Source organism: Felis catus, chromosome B3 (genome assembly GCF_018350175.1).
Source record: "Felis catus isolate Fca126 chromosome B3, F.catus_Fca126_mat1.0, whole genome shotgun sequence".
NCBI classification, from domain to species: domain Eukaryota; kingdom Metazoa; phylum Chordata; class Mammalia; order Carnivora; family Felidae; genus Felis; species Felis catus.
In genome coordinates this window covers 124,543,109-124,565,966 of record NC_058373.1, presented here as the reverse complement: position 1 = coordinate 124,565,966, position 22,858 = coordinate 124,543,109, and the positions used below count along the sequence as shown (strand labels likewise).

At 37.8% G+C, this 22,858-nt stretch overlaps 1 protein-coding gene and 1 long non-coding RNA gene across 2 annotated transcripts; one reads left to right on the top strand and one right to left on the bottom strand.

Annotated features, from left to right (window-relative positions):
• Positions 1-636: 636 nt before the first annotated feature.
• LOC123386157 lies at positions 637-5,006 on the bottom strand. The gene is made up of 3 exons (XR_006599853.1): positions 4,901-5,006; positions 2,618-2,689; positions 637-967 (listed from the first exon to the last, which is right to left on the bottom strand). It is a non-coding gene; the product is annotated as an uncharacterized LOC123386157 (long non-coding RNA).
• DIO2 (iodothyronine deiodinase 2) lies at positions 3,668-18,999 on the top strand. The gene is given in 3 exon segments (XM_006933041.5): positions 3,668-5,137; positions 13,177-13,747; positions 13,750-18,999. Coding segments are annotated over 3 exon segments (816 nt in total). The 5' UTR covers positions 3,668-4,915; the 3' UTR covers positions 13,773-18,999.
• The last annotated feature ends 3,859 nt before the right edge of the window (positions 19,000-22,858 follow it).

Here is a 22,858-nt window from a genome sequence, read left to right as displayed (position 1 = left end):
TCTTTTCTCCCTGCTTCTTTCTCCTCTCCACACTCCTCATCTTCTTTCTCTTCATTTCTCCTTTCCCCTTCCTCTTGTCTTTTCCCTTTTCCTTTCCTTCTCTGTCTTACCGTAGGTGGCCTGGAAACAAAAGAGTAGCAGCCTTTTCTGAGGGAAGAATGCATTAACACCTCAGCCTGTGTTTTCTGCCAGGGCTTGTGAAGGGACCTAAGAGGAGCTGTTGGGATAGAATGCTCCTACCTCCCACAGCGTCTGCCTTCTCTGCCCCAGCCCTAAGTTGCTTTGCTCAAGGTGTGTCAGAGTTTACTCTGGGGTTGTATATTTTATCCATTGAGGTGCTTTCATCACAAGGCAGGGAACACAGCTCTGTTTGTAGAATGGACGGGCCCACAGGGAATTTTGAATGACTCAGTAGTTGTTGTATAAACCCTTCATTATAACTCCCTCTTGGGCACAACCAGGAGTTACTAGAGACAGAGGGTTGCACAGTTTTTGGTTTCCTTCTCTGATAAGAAGGGGGTGGTGTGTATGGCAATCATATTCCCAAACCTCAAATAAACATACCTGTCCTGACTAGGCATTTTTTGATTTATAATCTATTTATCTGACAAGATTTTAATAAAGGAATAATCAAACTCCATTTTTAAACTATATTTAACAAATTGTTTGAATTTTAGAAGGAATAAAATTCTGTGAAATAAGACTTCTTAAAAATCCACAGCATGAGTTATTAACTTGACAGAATTCTTTGGGTGCTCTTTGGCTCATTCATAGAACAATAATGTGATAGCAGTGATAGCAGTGATAGCTTCTATCCCTGAAATTTCCAAGTCTGCTCTCAAGTTATTCAACTTCATGCTCTCAGTCTCAATTTGAGTCAAAAAGCAGACCAAAGGAACATTTACCACTCATATTCTTATTTTTTCCAACCAGAAGGAAGCAGTGGTTGATATGATGCTCTCTTACTCTGGAAAGAAAAAACAATTAAACAATTTTACAGTGGTTCTACACTTACTAAAAAACCCAAAGCATTTTGCCCCAGGCTGCCTCTGTTTAGAATTTAAAACCTGTGTACAACATTGTATGGAGAAATTGAACCAACATGCCACACATTGGTTTGCAATTAGCTCATTACAATGTTGATTGCTAAGAAAGCTTACATGGCCAAGAAGATATCTAAACCTTTGAAATGACCATATGAAATCCAAACCAGGAGCTTGAATTGGGACAATATTAAACAGATGTGAAATCCCAGATATCCTTTGCAATTTAGAAGGTAAAATAATTTAGCACAACCACTTTTGGCAAGGGTTTCAATTTTCAGAGTATGACCAGGACCCACAAAACAGTTATGTAAGAAAAAAGTGAGGTTCAGTGTTGGGGAAAATATCCTAACATCAGCTTTGATTCTATGACCTTCTGAATCCACTTTCCCTCATCTATATGATGGGGCATCTATATGATACTCTGTCACCATATGCATTATTTTTGTTACTTCATAGATATAAAATGACTTGAAAATTAAAGTGATGAATAACTATTAATAATTAGAACAAGCAAACCATGTGTAAAAAATATCTTTGGAGAAATGTAATTTCTAGAATGGACAGATTGTATAACAGGTAAATGAATGGCTCTCAGTTTTGTGATTCATTTATTCATTCATTTAAAAACTGATGGATGAAATCTTAAAAATGATACAATCAGATTGGCTATGTGTCTATTTGTTCTTCCATTGAAAAAAAACAAACAATCCTCGCATACATCTGACTTTGGAAGGAAGGAAGGAAGAGAGAAAGAGAAAGGAAAGTAAAAAAGAAAAAGTCATTCTGATTTATAATCATTTGTACTTCGGATGTGCCTTGAACTTTGCATTTAAAAAGAAAGTGTTTTTCTGATTTTCTACCAATCCCCCTCCTTGGCTTGCCATTTCTAATCATACCTTTCTCCTTGAAAGCAAATGACAAGTGAGGAAAAATTGGTGTATGGCTGCTAAAGCCTCTGCCTTAAATGAGCACTGCTTTCATTCAAACGGGTCAAAGTGAATGTCTGAGAAGGGGTGAGATTTTAAGGCTTGAGCAGTGAGTGGAAGTGTCATTTACTGACTCCACACCTTCTGTCATGGTGGAGTGGGACTTCATCTGGCACTTTAGCTTTCCCATCTACACTAGTTAAAATACCGTGTTATCACCTCCTTCTCTTTTTTTTCCCCCTTCAATAAGGATATTGAGAAGATTGAGAGAATGAATGGAGTAAATGTATATCATGTATATGAATAATATTCTTTTCCTAACAATGTACACTAGTCACAGGAAAACTGTTTTTCTATGTGGCTCATATTCATTCCTCTAAGCTCTGAAATCTTGCCTCAAAATTTAGTCCATGGAATGTAAATCCAAGATTCATAATGGGCTAAACCAATGAGAAAGATGAAGGTATCAGGTGTTTTTTAAGACAATAGGGAATGGCCAGGGTTGTGTCCATGGGGAGGGTCACATCCAAGGCCAGCCAGGTGTACAATTCTGGGACACCACAGTCATATCATATTGAATGTGAATGGTGCCCCCTAGTGTGGAGTAGTGCATACCCTGCCCATTGGTCCATTCAGTTCACCCACCTTGAATTTACTCTGTTCCAGGAATGGTTCTAACTGGTGGAAGACAGCAGTAGAGAAAGCAGACAGGAATCCCTGGTCTCATGAAAATTAAAAGCATTCTCACTGTATTATTTTTTTAAAGGCAAAAAGCACCAGGCCAATCAAATAAAATGCATATATGTATAGAATTTGGTCCATTGGCCCACCAATTCATGACCCCTGCTTTAGGCTTTTAAATTATTTCTGTGATCTTGCAGGTTTTCACCACAGGGACAAAACATAGAAATGTACTGACCCACAGGTTTGCATCTTCTGCTTAGCTCATGCTTAGTGAGAGCAATATGTATATAAAAAAGTCAGCTAATTAATTTTCAATTTAAATTCGATTTCCCCATCCCAGGATCTGTACTTACTACTTCTTCTCCCATGAAAACATAATTCCTAAGGTGATCTGTTAGGTAAGTGAGGAAGGAAAACTAGAATGAGGCAAGGGTCATGGCATTCTGCCAAAGCACTGTCTGCCTAACTACCCATCGCTCCTGGAGACTAATGGCAGAGGTGAGCAATGTTCACTGTGGCTCTTGAACCAATTCAAAGTCTTCTCCTAACCACGTACAAATTTAATTTTTTTTTTTTTTTTTGCAAGGAAATAGGAAGAGTCCCTAAAGCTTCAGGTCTCTTAGGGATTATGTTAACAGAAGCAGGGAAGAGTAGAATTGAAAGAGCTCACATAAAGAATTTATTTTTCAGTCTTACGGCATCTTAATGCCATGTGACAAAAAGTTTTAATTTAATCTGCATATAGGCAAAATGGAACAAAAAAAAAGTTCTGATCACTTAACTACTTTTATGTCTGTGTGAAAGATTTTTCTTTCTTTTTCTTTTTTATTTTTCTTTCTTTTTTATTTATTTATTTTTTTTTACATTGGAAATTTCAGTAAAATTGAAAACTTGTATTAATTTTCTGCAAGAAGCTTTAGAGAAATGCTGTGATGGTACTCAAAGAGTTTAAAAGTTTCCACCTCAGAACTTTGAATTTTCTTAAATAAGATCATGACTCAAAAATATTTAAAGAACCTAGGTCACAAACCTGACGAAGACTGTCAGAGTAGAAAGGTATAAAGACCAAATGTAAGCATATACATCTTCCAAGAACTAGAGCAAAGACCTTCCATGAGGACTCTTCCTCTTGATCTACCTGCTTTCCAGAATCCTTTCTTTCCCAAACCCCTCATAAATGAACGATAACAATAATAATAATCAGAGGAGAGAGTGTTTCCCTATCAATCTGCACGTTACATTAAATTACTTTTCCCAAAATCTGGAAGTATTTCCTGAAAACTGGCAAAGGTATTAATTTTTTTTCTCTCTCTCCCTCTCTTTAAATCACAAAGCAAAATTCCACTGTCCCTCTACCCCCCCCCCCCTCCTAAAAAAAAAAAAAGTTGTCGAGTTTTGCTTTTCTATTCACTGCAGTTCTGGCCAAAGTAAAGCCCTCTTTCTCAATGACGTCAAGATCTTTACCAAGATTAGGCTTTCATTTCTCTATTGCAGCAATTAGCCAGGGAATGTATAAAAGGCTTCAGGGAGACTCACTGGGCTGCAGAGAGAGAGAGAGAGAGGCACTTTGCACCACAGACAGATAGCACGAAGGAAAAGGCAGAGCGAGTGAGGAAGAGAAGAGTCAGTCGCTCCTGGGGAAGGGAGAGAGAGACAGGCTGGGAGAAGGAGAACAGAAAGTGTGTGTCAAACGGAGTAAAGAAGGGGAAAAACTACCCTTCAAGCACATTTTTGAAACTCTGGCAACTCCAGAAAGAAACGGGCTACGTTTCTGAACATTAGAGACAATGAAAAGCTAAAGAAAATTTTGCAATCTCTGCCACAGTCTCATAGGTGCTTAGAAATGAAAGTAGAGCTGCCTGTCTGTCACCGACTCTGAGAGGGGTGACTGGATTAGGGACCGGGACGCCAGTTTGTGTGTGGGTTGTTTTTTGTTTTTTGTGGGGTTTTTTTTTTTTTGTTTTTGTTTTTTTAACATCTTAAATCCTGAAAAAAAAAAAAAGGCAGCAGCTCCGAATTGAATGAATTGATGGGCACACTCCAACTGCTGGGCTGCAGAGACTGGACTTGGTCTTGCCATTTCTGCTTCTTTGAAAGAGGAGACAACTTGGGCTTCCTTTTAATTTAGTTTTTCTCCTTCTCCCCCCACCCCGGCCTTCCCCTTTATCTCCCCCACCCCCTCTATCACCACCCCCCTTTTAAATAAGAGGGTGAAGGGGAACCAGAGCGCACAAGGGAACTGACTGGGAGGCAGAGAAGATGGGCATCCTCAGCGTAGACTTGCTGATCACACTGCAAATTCTGCCAGTTTTTTTCTCCAACTGCCTCTTCCTGGCACTCTATGACTCGGTCATTCTCCTCAAGCACGTGGTGCTGCTGCTGAGCCGCTCCAAGTCCACTCGCGGGGAGTGGAGGCGCATGCTGACCTCAGAGGGAATGCGCTGCATCTGGAAGAGCTTCCTCCTCGATGCCTACAAGCAGGTGAGCTGCCCCGACAGGGGCTTCTCCCCCGGTCAGCAGGGGCAGGGGCTGGCGAGGAGGGACCGCAGGCCCTGGGGAGCATCGGGCTGGGATCCTGGCGCGCTATCTAGGCTCCTGGTGTTACGCTCAAGGGAGCCCGTACCTGTGCCTTCCACACCTGTCACACAGGTTGGATTTGGGGATGACAGGTATTAAGCTGTTATGACTCTGTGCCACCTAGTAAAGACGCTTTCTAATAAGAGCCATTAATGTCTTGCTGCAATTTTGGAAGAGAGGGTATTTGTGCCCGATGAGTAACTTTGGGAAAAGTCAGAAAATGTTGGGGGAGGGGAGGAGACCGCTGCATTTAACCTGCTCTTGTAACAAACTTGGATTTTGATGTTTTGCTTGATGAGAGGCTGGGGTGCGCTAGGAAAGACAGTTCAGTGCTGGGCACTGAAAAGCAAGGGAAAAAAGAAAATGCTCCTCAGAACCCTCAGAGTTAGCAAGCCTTAACAAAATGGTCACGGCGGGTAAGATTTGGCATAAAAGCCCCCTTGTTTCTGGTAGAGGTAAGAGTTAACGAAAGCAGCCCTGTGTGCAGCGTCCTCCTCTAGGTGGACGTTGTTTTACTTGAAGGATAGTTGACATACAATGTACAGGTGTACAACATGGTGATTTGACAATTATGTACATTAGGAAATGTTCACCATGAAAAATATGGTTACCATCTGTCACCATACAAAGTTATTACAAACTTATTGACTATATTGTGCTATACTTTTCATCCCCATGGCTTATTCGATTTGAACCCTTTTGAAGTGGTTATAAGGCAATGAGTCCTGGGTCACTAGATATCAATTTGCAATAGAAAGAGCTGTGAACTAGCTGTCAGAAATCCAGACTTTGTACGGGGAAGCCACATTTGCCTTCTCAAAAGTAAAAAAGTTGTCCTAGAAAGAACAGATAAGTCTATGGTTCATTACAGTCTCAAAACTGTTACAACACATGCCTTGAGCACCGGAGCAGTGGCCTCACTCAGCTGCAGAACACACATCCCAGGGCTGCTTCTCAAAACCAGACCTGGTGATCTTTGTTTCTAAGACTTGCCTTTTGGCTGCTTGGAGATGTTGGTAGGACATCCTCAACTCTGATCTCAAAGGCCAATGGGGGACATTTTGGCACTGGTCCTTTGTCAGTTGGCACCTCTGCCTATGCCCACGTGACTCCTGCTGATCTCTGGGCTTAAGAATGGACTCACTTGGCAAAAGTTGCTGTCAAAGTAGACAGTCTTGGTTTTCCCCAACTGTACTGGGGGACCTCGTCCAAGATGGCAGGGAAGGGAATTTGAGAGGCATATGGAAGACAATGAAGTGGTACATTGTAGACAAACAGCACCACAGAAGCAGGATGAAAACTCAGAATCAAAGAGGAGGAAGGGAAGACTCCCCCATAAATCAACCCTAGAAAAATAAATCTGTACATGAGGAAAGGAAAAGGAGTAGCTTCTAGTCACAAAGAATCCAGAGTAGGTTTGTTCCACTGAAAATTAAATATTCAAGAAGGAAATATTCACTGTGAATTCAGGAAGGTTTACTACAACACACATCTTTCTTATTGAAAGCAACCTGCATCTGTCCTAAAGGCCAGAGAATAGTAAGAGCTCTTGTTAGTAAGTGAAAATTCCTTTTTGATGATATGAAACAATGCTTAAAGTTCTAATCATATAATCTCCATTATAACATGCATGTTGGGCAAAGGGGAGATGATGGAGGGAGATACTGAGATGACCATTTCACTCCCACAAATGTATCACTGAATGTGAATTTTTTATGTTTTGACATGGGAGTAAAGAATTTGGAAGAAGGTGGAGAACACACAAGTATGTCAGGCACATTACGAATTAGGAAGTTCCCTCATCTACTCTGTATTTTGTAGGTGTTAGGAAGACAAAATGGAGATGCCAATGGCTTGAACTCAGCATATTAAACTCTTACTCTTTTGAAAGATAATTAACATTTGCCTATAAAAGAAAAGTCACTTCTCAGGAGAATTTTATATATGAATATGTGCTTACATAGATATCTCACATAAAACATGGGGGCTGTGCTGTTACCCACAAATATTAAGTGACATTGTTTTTCCTATCAAGCAGCTTATTGAAATAAAGAAGGAAAAACAAACAAATGTCTCTTCAATAAACTGGATTATTTTTTCACTGATATATAGCATTCCATTATGTAGCAATATTTTGTTAATTGTATTCCAAGAAATTGACAAGGACAAGTGATTTTTCTTTTTTTTTCTTTTTTTTGCATATGGTTTATGTATTCTTCTCCTGTATTGTTTCTCTTGATTTGATTAGTGACCAAGTTCATAGCTGATGTTATTATGTTTGCTTTTTATGATTTATATAATAGATACCATGAGAAGGAGCAAACCAGGAACCCATATATCCAGAGACAAGACTGGACTGGGTGTACAATGAATAGAAATGTTGTGAACACAGCTTGCACTGAATTTAGGTCTCCTCTGTCTCCCACGTATGACAAGGGTGGTGGTAGCTGTCGTGGCATTTGAGGGTCACTCAGAATCTCTAAAACAAGTTGAATGACTTCCCTGACTGCTGTTTTCATCTGTGACGCTGTCTTTGGGTGTGGCCATTTCCAGAGCCACACTAGAGGAAGTTTTGTGTGAGGTGGCACCATGGTATTTCACAATGCCGACTTACCTTATTTCAAGGCCGCCACCCTCAGAAGCAGAGATTTCTGGGAGGAGGGGTTTGCACACCTGCCATACACAAGGCATGTCATTTCTAATTCCCCTCGTTGAAGGTCAGATATTTGGGGAGATAGTTAGAGAAAGTGCAGTAAAAGTATTATCCCTGTATTTGGTTCCTGGAGGGGGTGACAAAGAAATTAAAATAGAACAAAATAAAAACAACCCTTCTTCATTAAAATGTTGAATGGAATTTAAAATTAATTCCAGAGTGGAACCTTTAAAGATAATTTGCTCTTGGTTATAGGGAGTTCCATGCATGGGTTTTGATGGAAAAAAAGTCTACGGAAACTTGTGACGGACAGAGGTGAATAACAGATGTTTGTTACTTAAGTTTTCCTAATCTGTGTCATTGCATCTAACACTGCATCCTTGTACTAGCACTCCAAGACTCGAAAATGCAACCAATAAGCAAACTCCCCTGTCTGGGAACCGGGCTCCTACCTAAATGAAGTGTAAAAGTAAACACACAGTATAGATGTTGACAAGCAGTTTAATTTCTATGCAGTTAATATTGTGGTAGAAATACAGAAAACATATTCATTTGAACATATAATTTTGGTTTTGAAAGGGTCTCTAACATCCTCCTCCTCTTCATTCACCTCCAGCCTTTTGACACTAGTTTCTACAATGGAAAATAGCTCTCTTAAGAGAGAAACATTCTCAAAAGAACACAAAGGAGGCCCCAGCCAGAGTTTATCCATCACTTGGATAAAACACTAGGAAATGATACAGTTTAGAGCTGCATTTTCAAGGCATGCACCAAAAACACAAGGACCAGAGAGGAGTTGAACTTGGAGGAAAGAGTCAGTAGCTCATTCTTCAACTCTGGTTTATTTGGCCAGTTGGAATGTACCTGGGTAAATTACTGTTTAATCATTGTTTGGCCATGTTTGTAAGGACACTGATGTAGCCTGGTCATTATGTCAAAGAATTTGGAAATTTCTTGATGGTTAATAAAGCCATCTTAGGGCTTTTGTGTAGCAAGAAGGATGTGTAAATATTGTTCTGCCACACACCCAACCCCCATTTTTATCATTTGCCTTACTTCCTATCATGAGATGAGGTGATATTTTGTCCAGAAGCCTTTCTAAGGCTGTGGAAAAGAGGAAAAAAAAAAACAAGGTTAGTAGTATATGCTCTATTTCCAGCTTCTGCTTGATGAATGGTTCTTTTTTCCCCTTGCCCTGCATTTCAGAGTCCACATGCTAAAGCAGTATTATCCTTTTCCCCATGCACTGAACATTGTCAGTAAAAGGAATCCTATCATCAAAGGAATCAAATTTATAGGCCATATATTTACCCTCTTGTTCATATTTATAAATATGGCTATCACAACATTTGCATTCTGCCTGGAGAGGTCATGTGTTATAAAAATGAAGCCCTTTATTTACTCCCTTGTTGGTGTTGTGTTGATGTTGATTACACAAACATAGGAAAGGACAACTGTAATAGCGCAGATGAGAGAGATAAAGTCAGTGATGACGATATTACATTTTACGTATGTCCTTTCTGATCCTTGGAAAATAAAGGGACCCTTTGGGAACATCGGAACTTCAAGACCAATTAGTGGAAATGATGCTTCTTGTGTTTGGGCATTAAATACTGGGCAGGGTTCTCTTTAGAGCAGCTAATGCTGGCAGGGAAAGAGGTACCGACCTAATTACTCTTCCGCAAGAGTAAAAAATGCCTTTTGAATGCCTCTTTGGCAAATATGTCTCATTAAGGACAAAAACCAAACACAAACCCTCTAAGAAGGAGAAATTAAGATGATAGGTAACTTGTGGCCAGGAGACTTTCTGTGCCACTGTGGGAAATTAAAACAAAGTTTGAGAGTACCAGGGGATAACTTGTTTTTGTTGAGCTTCTTTCCTGCAGCCTAAATGTTATTATGGGACCAACTTTATTTTCTTCATCATTTTGGCTCTTTGTCAAGGAATGCTTTGCTCCTGGGGAAAGCAAAGAATCTTCCATCATTGAAGACAATGGTGATTCTCCCATTCCATCTCAGCAGGGCATATAACTGAGCAAACCAAGAAATTCTCCACTTGAAACTCTGTTCATAATAGGAATTTAATTTTCACGGAGATCAAATGGGAAGATGAGAAATGATATTGGTCTCAAATGGCAATTGAGAAAGGACAGTAATGTCCTTTTAAAAGATTTATTTTTGTTTGTTTAAAGTGAACTTCCATTTTTTTTAATTTCTGAAGTTTTTTTTCTTTATTGTTGCTAAAGTGTCATCAGCAGGTTTTAGCAAAGATGGACAAATTTTATGATTAGTATGTGATGTTTATAAAAGTAGACTACTGGTCTACTCACACTGAGACTTACAAATAATGGGTGTGGGGTTTTTTCTCCCCATGTAGTTTTATTAATATCTTTAGTCTTACCTATCCATTTTCTCTAACCTAGTCATCTTCATGAACACGCTGTTTATGACATTCCAATCTGCAGTAGGGTCCCATGGCTGCAGAGCAAAATAAAAAGAATTGGCTTCTTTGATTTCATACATTGGGAGCCAAGATAATCAAGAGCAGATCAACAGTATTCGGTGTTGATTATGGCAGAACTCTACAATAGGGCTCCAGGATTCACATTTCTGAATTATCTGACTCAGTGAACATATCCATCACCCAAACATAATTATGTTCATTGCAGGTCTAGGTTATTATTAAGTGTAAAATTCTTCACTGACCCCTAGGATTATAATAGCTATCGTTCATTTACTAATTCATTCAACAAAATTTCCAGCTTAATAAAATGCCAGTGCTGCCCTCGGCACTACACACACACACACACACACACACACACACAAAAGTATTATGTATTTGGTAACTTTTCTAATTTTTAATTTGAGAGTGAAGGTATTGTACTTGTTTGAAATTTTCTAAGTCTGTACCTTGAAAAGAATTATGTGGCTGAACTATAGACATTGTCACTAAGAGGAAGGAGAAGGTGCTTTAATTTTCTAAGAAAATTAACTACAGGTAATATGAGAGCCACTTGTGACAGAAGCATCAGATGAGATTATTCAGTTGAATAATCAGGAATAATGCAAAATCAGCAGTTCTGCTTGGGTGAGAGTCAGGGGCATCAGAGGTCTTTAACATGACTCCAAAAACCAGATGGTTGTTTCCACCTACCAAGAACCTACAAGTCTGTAGTCTAGAGATGACTTTTCTTCTGTGAGTGGGTTGTTGACTTCACAAGAAGTCACTACAGCATTTAATGGATTTAGAGTGAATGCATTCAGATCTTTATATCACATATGTTGAAGAACACAACACAGTATCATTGAAAGCAACCCTTCTAGAGATGTTACTGATAGTTTAAGTGGGAAAAATCTAATGAGAAGGTAGGTTAAAAGATATATAATACCTATAAAGTGTGTATCTTTAAATTTTAAGCATATTTTCATACCTCAGAGATGTGTGAGGTGTTATTTTACCTCATATAAAATAACCCAGCTGAAAGTGGTTTATAAGATTTCTCCATCTAGGGTAACTTGCAAATTAACCAAGAAAATTAATATAAACAAAGTAACTTTCTCCCTGATAGTAACTAAAAACAAATGTACTTATTTAAATAATACCAACAGCTTCCTTTTCTAAGAAAGAAGATTGTTATTTTAAGATTTTTAGAAAACTAATAGTATTGTTTCAAATCTGCATTGCTAGGATTTTTCAGAAGGGAGAGAAAGAACTTCTTTCCTTCTTTCTCTACAGTTAAAATGAGTTATGCATTCACATTAGATAGAAGCTTCTGAATGAAAGCCCTTGAGTATTTTACATCAGTTTGGATTGTTGAGTCTTTAACAATTTACTTCTAAGTGACTTCAATTACTAACAGTGTTATATGTGGCTGTATTTATATGAGGGAAATAAGTCGATCCAGTTGGGAGTGTTTTGTAATATTAAGTATAGCGTATAAAAATCAACTGGGCTGTCGTAAGTTGTCCGTAATGTTATTGGCTTTGATTAAACCATACTAGGGGAAGATCCGATTGTGTTAATTCAAACTGAAGTAATTGGCTCTTTTATGTTGAAAGCTTTTTATTATCAATTTACAGATCCAAAGGCCAGCAGACTTTCCTTCATTCTGTGTTCAGCTATTTAAACCACTTGCAAAGGGGCATGTGGAACAATTTTCTTCTATACCTTCTTTTATACCTGCCTGAGTATTTTAAAATTCAGAGGAGCTTGTTAATAGAATGTATGATAGAAAAGTAAATGGTTTGTGATTTCCTAGATAAAAACAGGAAAACAAAACAAAAACCCATGAAAAATGAGGAATTAAAATAATTCTGGAATAATTCTATGTTTCTATTTCATTTGTTTAATGGAAATGAACTCATTTCCATTACTTTTGGGTTATGGGAACCCAAAAGTAAGTGGTAGCTCAAGAAACCTCTAGGAAGGACATCATCCTGAGAAGAGATCAAATTACTTCTGAGGATAGTCTTTTTTTTTTTTTAAACATAGAGTTTCCCAGAAAGATGATATGCTGTTTCATATATTTGGGTGGCATTTAATAATGGAACCTATACTCACACAATGATTTATAGTATACAAGAGCTCATTTTCTTATGTTGTAGCCCTTATAACTGTCTGAGGAAGACAGGCATTATTATCAGCATTTTACAGATGGAAAAACTGAAGCACTGAAGAGGTGAAGTGGGAGTAGCCCTTCTAGTAAATGGTGGACCTCAGATTTCTAGCTCTGTCCAAGAATTGAGCCCATTGGTATCATTGTCCATTGGTGGAGATTAAGTAAATTAGCATCATGCAAGAATATAAAGGTCTTTCCTGAGTATTTTAGAATTCAGAAGTGGGAATACAAAAAAGAGATACCTAACCCCCACAGTTCTGACAATTTCACTTAAAGTAGACCATTCACTTTTAACTTTTAAAATTAAGTCAATTAATCATTTGTTGTATAATGTGTGCTCAGCATTGACAGCAGACTAAGCTAGTAAAGAATACCAGCCTCAACATAATTATGAAAAGAGTGGTGCCTTCAATGGTTCTTTGAATGTGGTGCCTTCAATGATGAAAATAATTACCTTCAATGACTATACAGAATGAAAAAGACTTACTCTTTAGGGCCATTCTTTACATTACCAGCCATGATGCTTCTTTACTCAAATCAATATATATTTATCATATCCTATGAAGGAAATCCCACATTGTATTAGAGCTGGTTGGTTTTGTATAGAGTGAATTGGAGTGACAATGCATTTCATATGGTATTCTCTCCCTTTTTCTTTTTTTCACCATCAGGTGAAATTGGGTGAAGATGCCCCCAATTCCAGTGTGGTACATGTCTCTAATTCTGAAGGAGGTGACAACAGTAGAAATGGTGCCCAGGTGAAGATAGTTGATGGAGGCGAGTGCCACCTTCTTGACTTTGCCAGCCCTGAGCGTCCACTGGTGGTCAATTTTGGCTCAGCCACTTGACCTCCTTTTACTAGCCAGCTGCCAGCCTTCAGCAAACTGGTGGAAGAGTTCTCATCAGTGGCTGACTTCCTGTTGGTCTACATTGATGAGGCTCATCCTTCAGATGGTTGGGCAGTGCCTGGTGATTCTTCTTTGTCTTTTGAAGTGAAGAAGCACCGGAACCAAGAAGACCGATGTGCAGCAGCCCACCAGCTTCTGGAGCATTTCTCCTTGCCGCCCCAGTGCCGAGTTGTGGCTGACCGCATGGACAATAATGCCAATGTAGCTTATGGTGTAGCCTTTGAACGTGTGTGTATTGTGCAGAGACAGAAAATTGCTTATCTAGGAGGAAAGGGGCCCTTCTACTACAACCTTCAAGAAGTCCGGCGTTGGCTGGAGAAGAATTTCAGCAAAAGATGAAATCTAGATTAGCTGGTTGAAGGTATGATTGTAAAAGAGTTTTTTTTTTTTTAATTATGTAAAGGAAAGGAAACTAAGAACTGAATCCACTATTTCAACTGAGTCTCATTGTCTCCCTGAAAGACAGGAATTTACGTGTCAGAAGAACATAAGCTTCTAACATCTCCATACTTCTTTTACCACTCAAATGGCATTTGGCTAAATAGTAGCCCCATCACATCTCTTCCTAGTGAAAAGCCCTGAGTAAAAAGATCCCAAGATGTAGAGGAAGAAACCCTGTTTCAACATGTGTTCATCTGCCTTGGGAAAGAAGTAATACAGCTGATGGAAGCTTTGGGACCTGAAGAACAGACTTACCTGAATAACTACTACGTTAGGGAACTATTATCCTTGTTAGTATAAGGGGTATTGCCTAGGCTTTATTCAGTATGGATAGAGCCCAACTGGAAAATTCCCAAATATTTACTTATGATGAATCCTTGAGTCCAGTCCTTGTGCTTGGGACTTCGTGTTTAACAATGTTCAAGTAGTTTTTGCTGTTTTAGTTTCTAGCCATCTGGTGCTCTCTGCCAGTCTAAATATCCCAGAACTCACAGATGTATTGGTAGATATCAAGAATGATCCCTGGAGGGTTAGATTATCTGAAATCTGAGGGTTACTTTTTAGGCAGGTGGGAAAGTACTAGAAGAAAATCAAATTGACCAGCTAGGAAAGGATGCAGAAAGATGAGGAGGCTTCACAGAGTTTCACTTTGAAGCTGTGGAGAGTGGGACTAATTGGTTAGCCACCGAAACATTGAAACATAAAACATACACGGGCCAGAAAAAGAAGCAGCTCAACTATAATTAGCATTGAGAATATACATATGAAATCAATATATTTATCATATACTCCTGAACTAAGGGAGAAAGGGGGATTGAAAGAGGGGGAAAAAAAAACCACACTTCATTATTTGTAATTATGAGAATTTTTTGCTAGAAATCATTACTTTTTGAAACATGTTTGTGGTATGTATATTTTCAGTTGATTAATTATGCCCTGTGATACTGATTAAATGTAAAACCAATAGATCCAGTGGTACTGGTCTGTCCCTCTCCATTCCTACAATTATGATGTGGCCCCACTCGTTCTTAGTCTTAGCCTCCATAATGGTGTTCTCTGAATGCTGAGCTGGACTCGGCTCTTTCTTTATTTATATATAAATAAAATATATTCTTAGCTGCTGTGGGAGGTAGGTGCCCTGGCCATTCCGCTGTGACACTGTTCTCCCAAAGTAGGTGAACTCTAATGAATAATAGGTGCGAACAAACAAGATTTCTTCAGCTGCAAAATAGAGGAAGGCAAAGTTAGTTTGAGAAAATTCTCATTAGTAATTTTGGAGGCTTTGATATAAGGCAACCCTCAGTGGCATGGAATTTGGTGAAATGGAATTTCCATTTCCATTTGAATTTGGACTGGGGTCTTCCTTTGTTCCAATTAGCTGAGGTCTGGTAATCTAAGGCCTCAATTGTACATTATTATAATGATATGTGTGTGTATACACACACACACACACACACACATATACACACACGTGTGTGTGTATATATATATACATATATACATATATATATATATATATACACACACACACACACCATATTTCTCTTTAAAGATACTATAGTTTTACCTGTAATGTAAGTAATAGCTAAATATCATAACCCCCAAAGAATAGACCAACTAATTTTATATCATAAATTTTTACTGTAAATTTGAGGATGCTGTCAAATCACAGTATATGGTTGTATTGAATGTACAATCAAAGGTTCTTATGACCATTCCATTAATAATTGAATCATAAAATAAAAGTAATAGAAAAAAATCTCAAGTTGAAAATATCTTCTGAAACTAGTTGCCTCTGAAATGAGAAAAAGGTGGGAACTGAGTGTGTAAGAACCAAAAGTACATTAAAAACAAAAAAAGCTGGAGCGATATATCAGTCCTATCACTAGTTTATTGTTTAGATACTAATACATTATTTTAACTGATGATTGTGTTTTACAGCAACATTTAAGCTTTCCAGTGTCTTAAAGTCTATAAAACACACCCACAAAGAAACAAAGCAAATTTTGAAAATGTGGCATCATCTAATAGATTTCTGGAAAATCACATGGAGAATAGATTATTTCAGACTTCTCAATTGTTAAACTCTACACTCCAGAATGCTCAGTGGGCCCCATTGTATTTTATCTTTAAAACGGTGTTAAGATTATGTGGTCCCCTAGAAAAGTAAAGTGAAAACTTGGTTGCAGCACACTCACTCTGTTGTCCTTAAACTTCCCCTTTGTTCTACATGTACAATAATGGAACAGGATGTTAGAGAAGCTGGTGGGGGGATGAGATTTGGCTAAGGCAGTGCTAGTTGTCTGGGTAAAAGGATGATGGAAAAAGCACCCAGTCGTGATATATTTTTAAGGAAAGAGAAGGTTGTGTGTGTGCAATTCCTCTCCACGAGGATACTCCAATGGAGAAATGAAGCAGTGGAAGTAAATACACAAAGGCATAGGCTGAATATCAGGGAAAAAGATATGTTCAATAGAACATAGAAGACTTTCTGGAAGAAAGGCAGTTAGGGGCCAATGAAGAAAGTGAATTGACAAAGCTCAGGAATCCTACAGTATGTAGAATGGCTTGGTGTTACCAGAGTTATGTAACCTATTTATCTCAACATGATTTTTTATGATTTCCTATGATGTATCTTTAGGAACATAACAAGAACTCATTATTTGAGGTAGAGGAGAATCAGTGCTTAGCTGGTATGCTCAGAGAAAGTATTAGATTGTCAATACCCACCCCACCTATCTTCTCTTTTACAAAGTATGTTCCTTTGAACAATTGTTATTCATATATATATATATATATATATATATACATATGTATATATATATATATATATATACATATATATATATATATATATATACATATGTATATATATATATATATATATATATATATATATATACACACACACACACAAACAAACTTTGAGTTCTTCTTAGTACCTAAACATTCCCCACCCCCCCATAGGCTATGTTTACATGGAGCTATCAGTTTAGCCTTTTAAACTGAATTAGCATATCTATTGAAATAGTTTCCAAGCAATTTTAGATATTATCATAGCATCTGGATTTACTCAAACATTTAGTGTTTGAAAGACTTATGTCTTGGAACTATTCAAACTTACTTTATTTTATTGCTTAGAGAAAATAGTAGAATCAACATGACTTTCTTGAATGGGCATGAATGAGATGCCTGCACAATGATGTTGAAATGTTTGATATAGATATTAAAATGCAACTGACCTCTTTAGAGGCAGACTAGTAACTGCTCTTTGTATAGCTAAAGTGAAGCCATTTAACTTATATGACTTTTTATATTCATGTTTTGGATCTTTGGTACTATGTCTTCACCTTGTTTATAGAATTTACCCTTGATTTTTGGTAATATCAAGTTCTAAATGGTCTATTTATTTAAATTTTCTTGCCGTTAAGCAGAAAATGCCTATTCTATAACCAAGGAAAGAAGAAAATCCTGCTGTCTTTGATTTTGCCTGGAGTGTATTTCACTATTTGGGCTCTTGAATAAAAAAAAAATATGAAATATGTTAATATGTTGAGGTCATGTGTGGGTACTGCCTTGCTGCATAAAATACCAGAGGGGCATATTAAAGACAATATCTATGCCTTGGGAGAATTTCCAGCTGGACACAGGTGTTCTTAGCATATCCTGTGGGTTATGTCCACAGCAAAAGGAATGCACTGATGTACAGGACTTCCCATTCTGTAAATCTGACTGATGGTTTGGAAAATAAGCTTAATTAGAATCATATGGCCCCTGCAAAGGGGGAAATGTAGATACCAATTACTGTCCCATTGAAGGGTTCATGAAAACCTCTCCAGCATTTAGAGCTTTTCAGAACATGTCCAATGTCATGTCTCTCAGCAGTGGAGAATTCTAATTCCAGGAACTTAAAACGATATTGCCAAAAATCAGATCAAAAAAAAATTTTAGTTATATTCCAACTTTCTCCCTACTTTCTCCTTTATCTTAAAAATAGAATCCAAACTTAGTCTTCATATGTACATCCAGAATGGGGTATAATTATCAATTTCTGCCTTGGTGATTTGCAATCTCTTCGCAGTATCTTGAGGTCCTCTGTGAAAGAAGGTAGTAGGGCCTGGGAAAGCCAGGAAGTTGCTAACCTGGAAGAACGAGGTCCTGTGAATTTGGTCTATTGATTTGGGAAGGTTTGAAAAGATAATTCTCACCATTGGAAGAGGGCTGCTAGGTGTCAGTGAATGACTTTAGGAAGAGCCAAACATTGGGCCACTTCTTAATGCCTTATGTTCTGGATAGCACCAGAAGCAAGGTCTCCGACTTAAGAGACCCAGCTCTGTTCTAAGATGAGTCTGATACAATAGAAAGCAAACATGTACAGATATCCAAAAAAAACCTGCTCATGCAAGTCAGGGCTTGCTGCCCATCTCAGGCAGCAGTACCAGAGCTCTAGGGAGTTTATTTACTATTTACTGGGGAGGTCTCAAGGACCAAGGAGATGTTAAATGTAGTCACTATTTGGGCTCCCCCCCTCCCCCAAAAGCAAACAGGTAAACACATAAATGAAAGAAGCCCACAGAAGGGGGTGGGAAATAAATTAAAAAATTTCTCAAGCCTTCTCCAGACTATGTCACTGGCCCATGTACTTTTTATGTGTGTTAGGATGAGAGAGTGTGAAGACATAAGTATCCAGTACTTTATAACCAAAGCAATTAAAAGAAATTGGGTAGGGAATGTTGGCCAGTTTCATTTTCTTTTGCATCACATTATCACCAGACTATATCACTAGCCCAAGCAGTCGGGCACCTGGAGAGGGAGATTGGGATGTGCAGAGGTGACCAGTGTGCAAATGATAACTACTGATGAAAGAGTCACTGACTCAGTTAGTGGTTGGATGTAGTCACATTAGTTTTCCTCTGCCCATCTTTGTCTCCCTAGCAAGGAGAATATTTGGGGCATGATGCTATGGGCACTGGGTAAATGTGGTAAGAATGCATGTGTGTATTTCTCTGCTTCTCAGTTGCAGAAACAGAAACGCTTTGGAGATTATCAGTAGAAAGAGTGTTATTATATTGGTGCTGAGTGGTACGTGTGCTTTTAAAATTTGTTCTTGTATTTTAATAAATTTTGAATAAAAGAATAAAGTTACTCTTTGGTTCTGTTTGTTTATTTTTAAATTACTCTCTAGACCTTGCTCCTGGCTGGAACACATTCATGGTTGACAAGGGAAAGAGAATCCATCATTCTAATATTTATTCCTTGGTATTTGTGGGTAAAGACTCCGGCAATGCCAGGTTATTTTAATCTCATGCTGTGTGCCAGAGTCTTCAAGGAAATTAAGACAAGTTAGAAGAAAATCTTCAGATACTTTCCATATTTGTGAACAAGTCACACACAATTCATGGGAAGGGCCTTATTGAGATCATGGAGCAAACTTTTACTTTGTTAAATTTATGCCCCAGGTTTTTTAAGTGCTATAAATAAACTTTCCATGAGTTGGTTAAAGCCATATGTGTGTGTGTGTGTGTGTGTGTGTGTGTGTATATATATATATATATGCATTATATATAATATGCTTGGCAGTGTATTAATGTATGATGAAAAAAATTTGAACACACTTCTATCAACTACTTTGCATTATGACAAAGTATAAAGGATATGAATGTTTTATGGAGGCAGTGGTCTGTTAATGACAAGAGATGTATTTGCAACATGGTTAAATATGTACACTTTAATCCTGGAAACAGGTGACTCAACCAATGTATTAATGTATCTTGAGACTCTGAACTTACTCATGGTTTCCTACTCATAATAATTTCATTAATATTTGTAGTATCTCATAATATTCCAGAATTTTAATGGAAATTTGAAGAATTATGACTGACAACTATTGACTGAGATTCTATTTAGGGGTATACCCTGTGCTGGGTGCAATAGAATGTGTAAAAGCCATGAAACAAAATTCACGAAGATGTGACTCCCCTAAGGATCCTATCAAGGCTCTACAAGTGACAAATGCAAATTAGTCTTCAAAAAAAGAAAAAAAAAGAATTTATTGGCCAATATAATGAAACCCTAGAAATGATTGGGATGAAACTTACTCAGGGACAGTTTGATGGGTCCAAGGACTTAGATACCTTCAGTTTACTGCGCTTGTTTACTAAGTCTTTTGTCTCTGTTCTTTTGGGGTGTCAGGTTTTCCTCAGATCAGCTTCTTATCTTGTGTGATCTTGTTGGGGAAGCTCCTCACATTCTTTTTTAAATTTCATTGAGATATAATTGACATACAACATATTAGTTTCAGATGTACAATGTAACAATTTGATATTTCTATATATTGTGAAATGATTACCACAGTGAGTTAGTTAACATTCGTTACCATACATAGTGTTAAAGAACTTCAACCTAAAATGGAATTGGAAGATAGAAAATGGGAAAATTCAGGCATATACCCTTAGAAAAACAAAACTTAAGGAACGAGAGATGATTTCCCATAAATGTCTAATTTATGGAAAACTGATAATATTGGAATTTTCTTAAATGATAGGCAGTTGGTCAGGGGTTGCCTCAAATCAATGTTGGGAAGTTTCAATTATGGTTTCCAGAAGCAAGAATAAGAAATGACCCAGGTCAGGTTGGTCTCACAAGATAAGCTGAATTGAGCTTTGTTTGTGTGACTGGGCTGGTTTTGTCTGGTTAGGGAATTGTGAAAATTGGTCATTTGTTTTTGATTTTAACAGACCTAATAGAGTTCTCCCCAATTTGCACTTCCTGCCCATAAACACAGCTATGCCAAACCCTCAATGGGCTCACCGGTAGCTTGCTACATTTAATTGCAATTCCTCTGTTATATTCCTGAATAAATACATCTTTTTGACAATTTTGAGCTTGCTTCAGTTTACTTTTTTATTTAGGTGGACAACAGTTGCGAAAAAAGTTTTTTTTTTTTATTAGGACTTTAGGATTTACTATCTTAGCAACTTTTCAGTATATAATACAGTATCACTAATGATAGTTACTGTGCTGTACATTACTTGCATTCTAACTATAAGATGCTTCAAATAGAGTTTGACCCTATCACCAGAGAAGGACTTGAATTGGGCCAGCTTGTGTTACATGTGGGTTGTGTTACATGTTGCCGTGGTAACAGGGTCTGCTACCAAAAGGAGAGCAAGAAATACTGGGAATGTCCAAGGGTATCAGAAGTTAACTCTGTGGCGGGTTAAATAAGTGATTGGATGTGTATAATCAATAAGAACAAGTTCAGAGGAAGAAAGGAAAGAGCTCTCGGTAGTGCTCTCAGAAGAGGCTCTGTGGAGTTTAAAATGAGTTGACCTAGGAGAAAGGGTAAGATTTAGATAGAGAGGAAGATGGATGGTCTTTCATTTAGTCAAGTCAATCTGTGTTTACAAAGTGTCCATTAGATGTGACTAAGAAAGCCAAATCAGTAAAAAAATAAGACACTAAAATGGCCATCATCCTTAGGAGGGAGAATTCAATCCAATTTAGTGAAAGTTGAGAGAACTCAGGATAGGAAGCTATGTTTTTTATTTCTTTGTGTTTCTCCCTCTCTTGGGTAAGCAGACATTTAAGTATCTAAAATACAACCACCAATGGATGTTTTAAGTACCCACTAAGTGATAGACACTACCATCAAAATACTACACTTGGTGGATATATATACAAATGGTATGAAATATGGTTTTCTGCACCGTGTTTACAGTCTTGCTGGTAAATGAAAAATCTAAACATGATATCTAATGTACCAGATATAGACTCCAAATGTACTGAGTCAAAACCTTGAGTATTGCCCTTTAACTCCATCCAGAAGGACCTTCCGAAGAAACCGGAGGGGGAAAAAAACAGACAAGAGCACTTAAAAAATAAGAAAGTCTTTCAGCCAGCATTGAGCTCTTAAAGACATTCCAGGAAAATTTGTAATAAAATTCCTTAGTATAATGCCTTTTATTGGGGCATTTTGCAAAGGTATTCACAATCCTTTTCCAATTTTCACATGGGTGAGGATTCACTGTGGCTTAGCCATTTTAGTCCACTGCTGTGGGCTAGTTTTGTCTGTACAGGGGTAAGAGGCATAGAACAAACCCTCAGCATATGCTAGTGACAAAACTTGGTAACTTTTAATAAGGAAAGTGCAAGGTCTGTTGTTGCAAAGTTCATGAAATGTCTGGATGAGCTTGCACACCTAGCTACTGAGAATTCAAGGGATCTACCTTCAGGAGTCAAGACGGGCTGGAACCCTGCTGCAGTTTGGCTCTTCACTTGCTGATATTTGTGGTTTAACTATCCAGGGTGGGGGAATAATTCTGGGTCTTGCAGTTACCTATGTCTACTAGAATAGTGGCAAAGATTCCCGGTATCTCTTGATACATTATGGTTATTTCAACTGGCCTAAACCAGGGAGAGTGGACTGAGAGAATGGCAGGGATCCAGGAACACTCCCACTCCCTCCTGAGAAAAAGTTAACTTCTGTTTCCTCCCTGGCTGTGCCACCTCCTTTGTCTTCTCTTGCCCTCCAAAACAGATAAGAACTTTAGCCTGACTGCAGTGAGTATGAGATGGGATAGGATGGAGTGGATTGTATAGTTGATACAGTCTATGTAATTCAGGCAAAAATCTTGATTTATACATTTTAGACAACACATATGAGGCAATTTAAACAATCTACTAATGTGTGCACACACCACAAGCCTAGGCATCCTCATAGGCCACTCCCATAAGAAGTGGAAGATGCACTTAATGCTGCAGGACAGTTATTCATCAGGTGATCCTACTCAGCCACCAAATTTTCATTGCATTTTGTGTTACTATTCATCTATACGTTGTTAACCTATGTTACCTTAACTGTTTAAGGTTTAGGTGCTTTACCAATTCTAATGGGAGAAAGATTGTAAATGTTTGATTTAGTAAAGATTCTTTATTTATATTATATTATATTATATTATATTATATTATATTATATTATATTATATTTATTTTATTTTTAAAA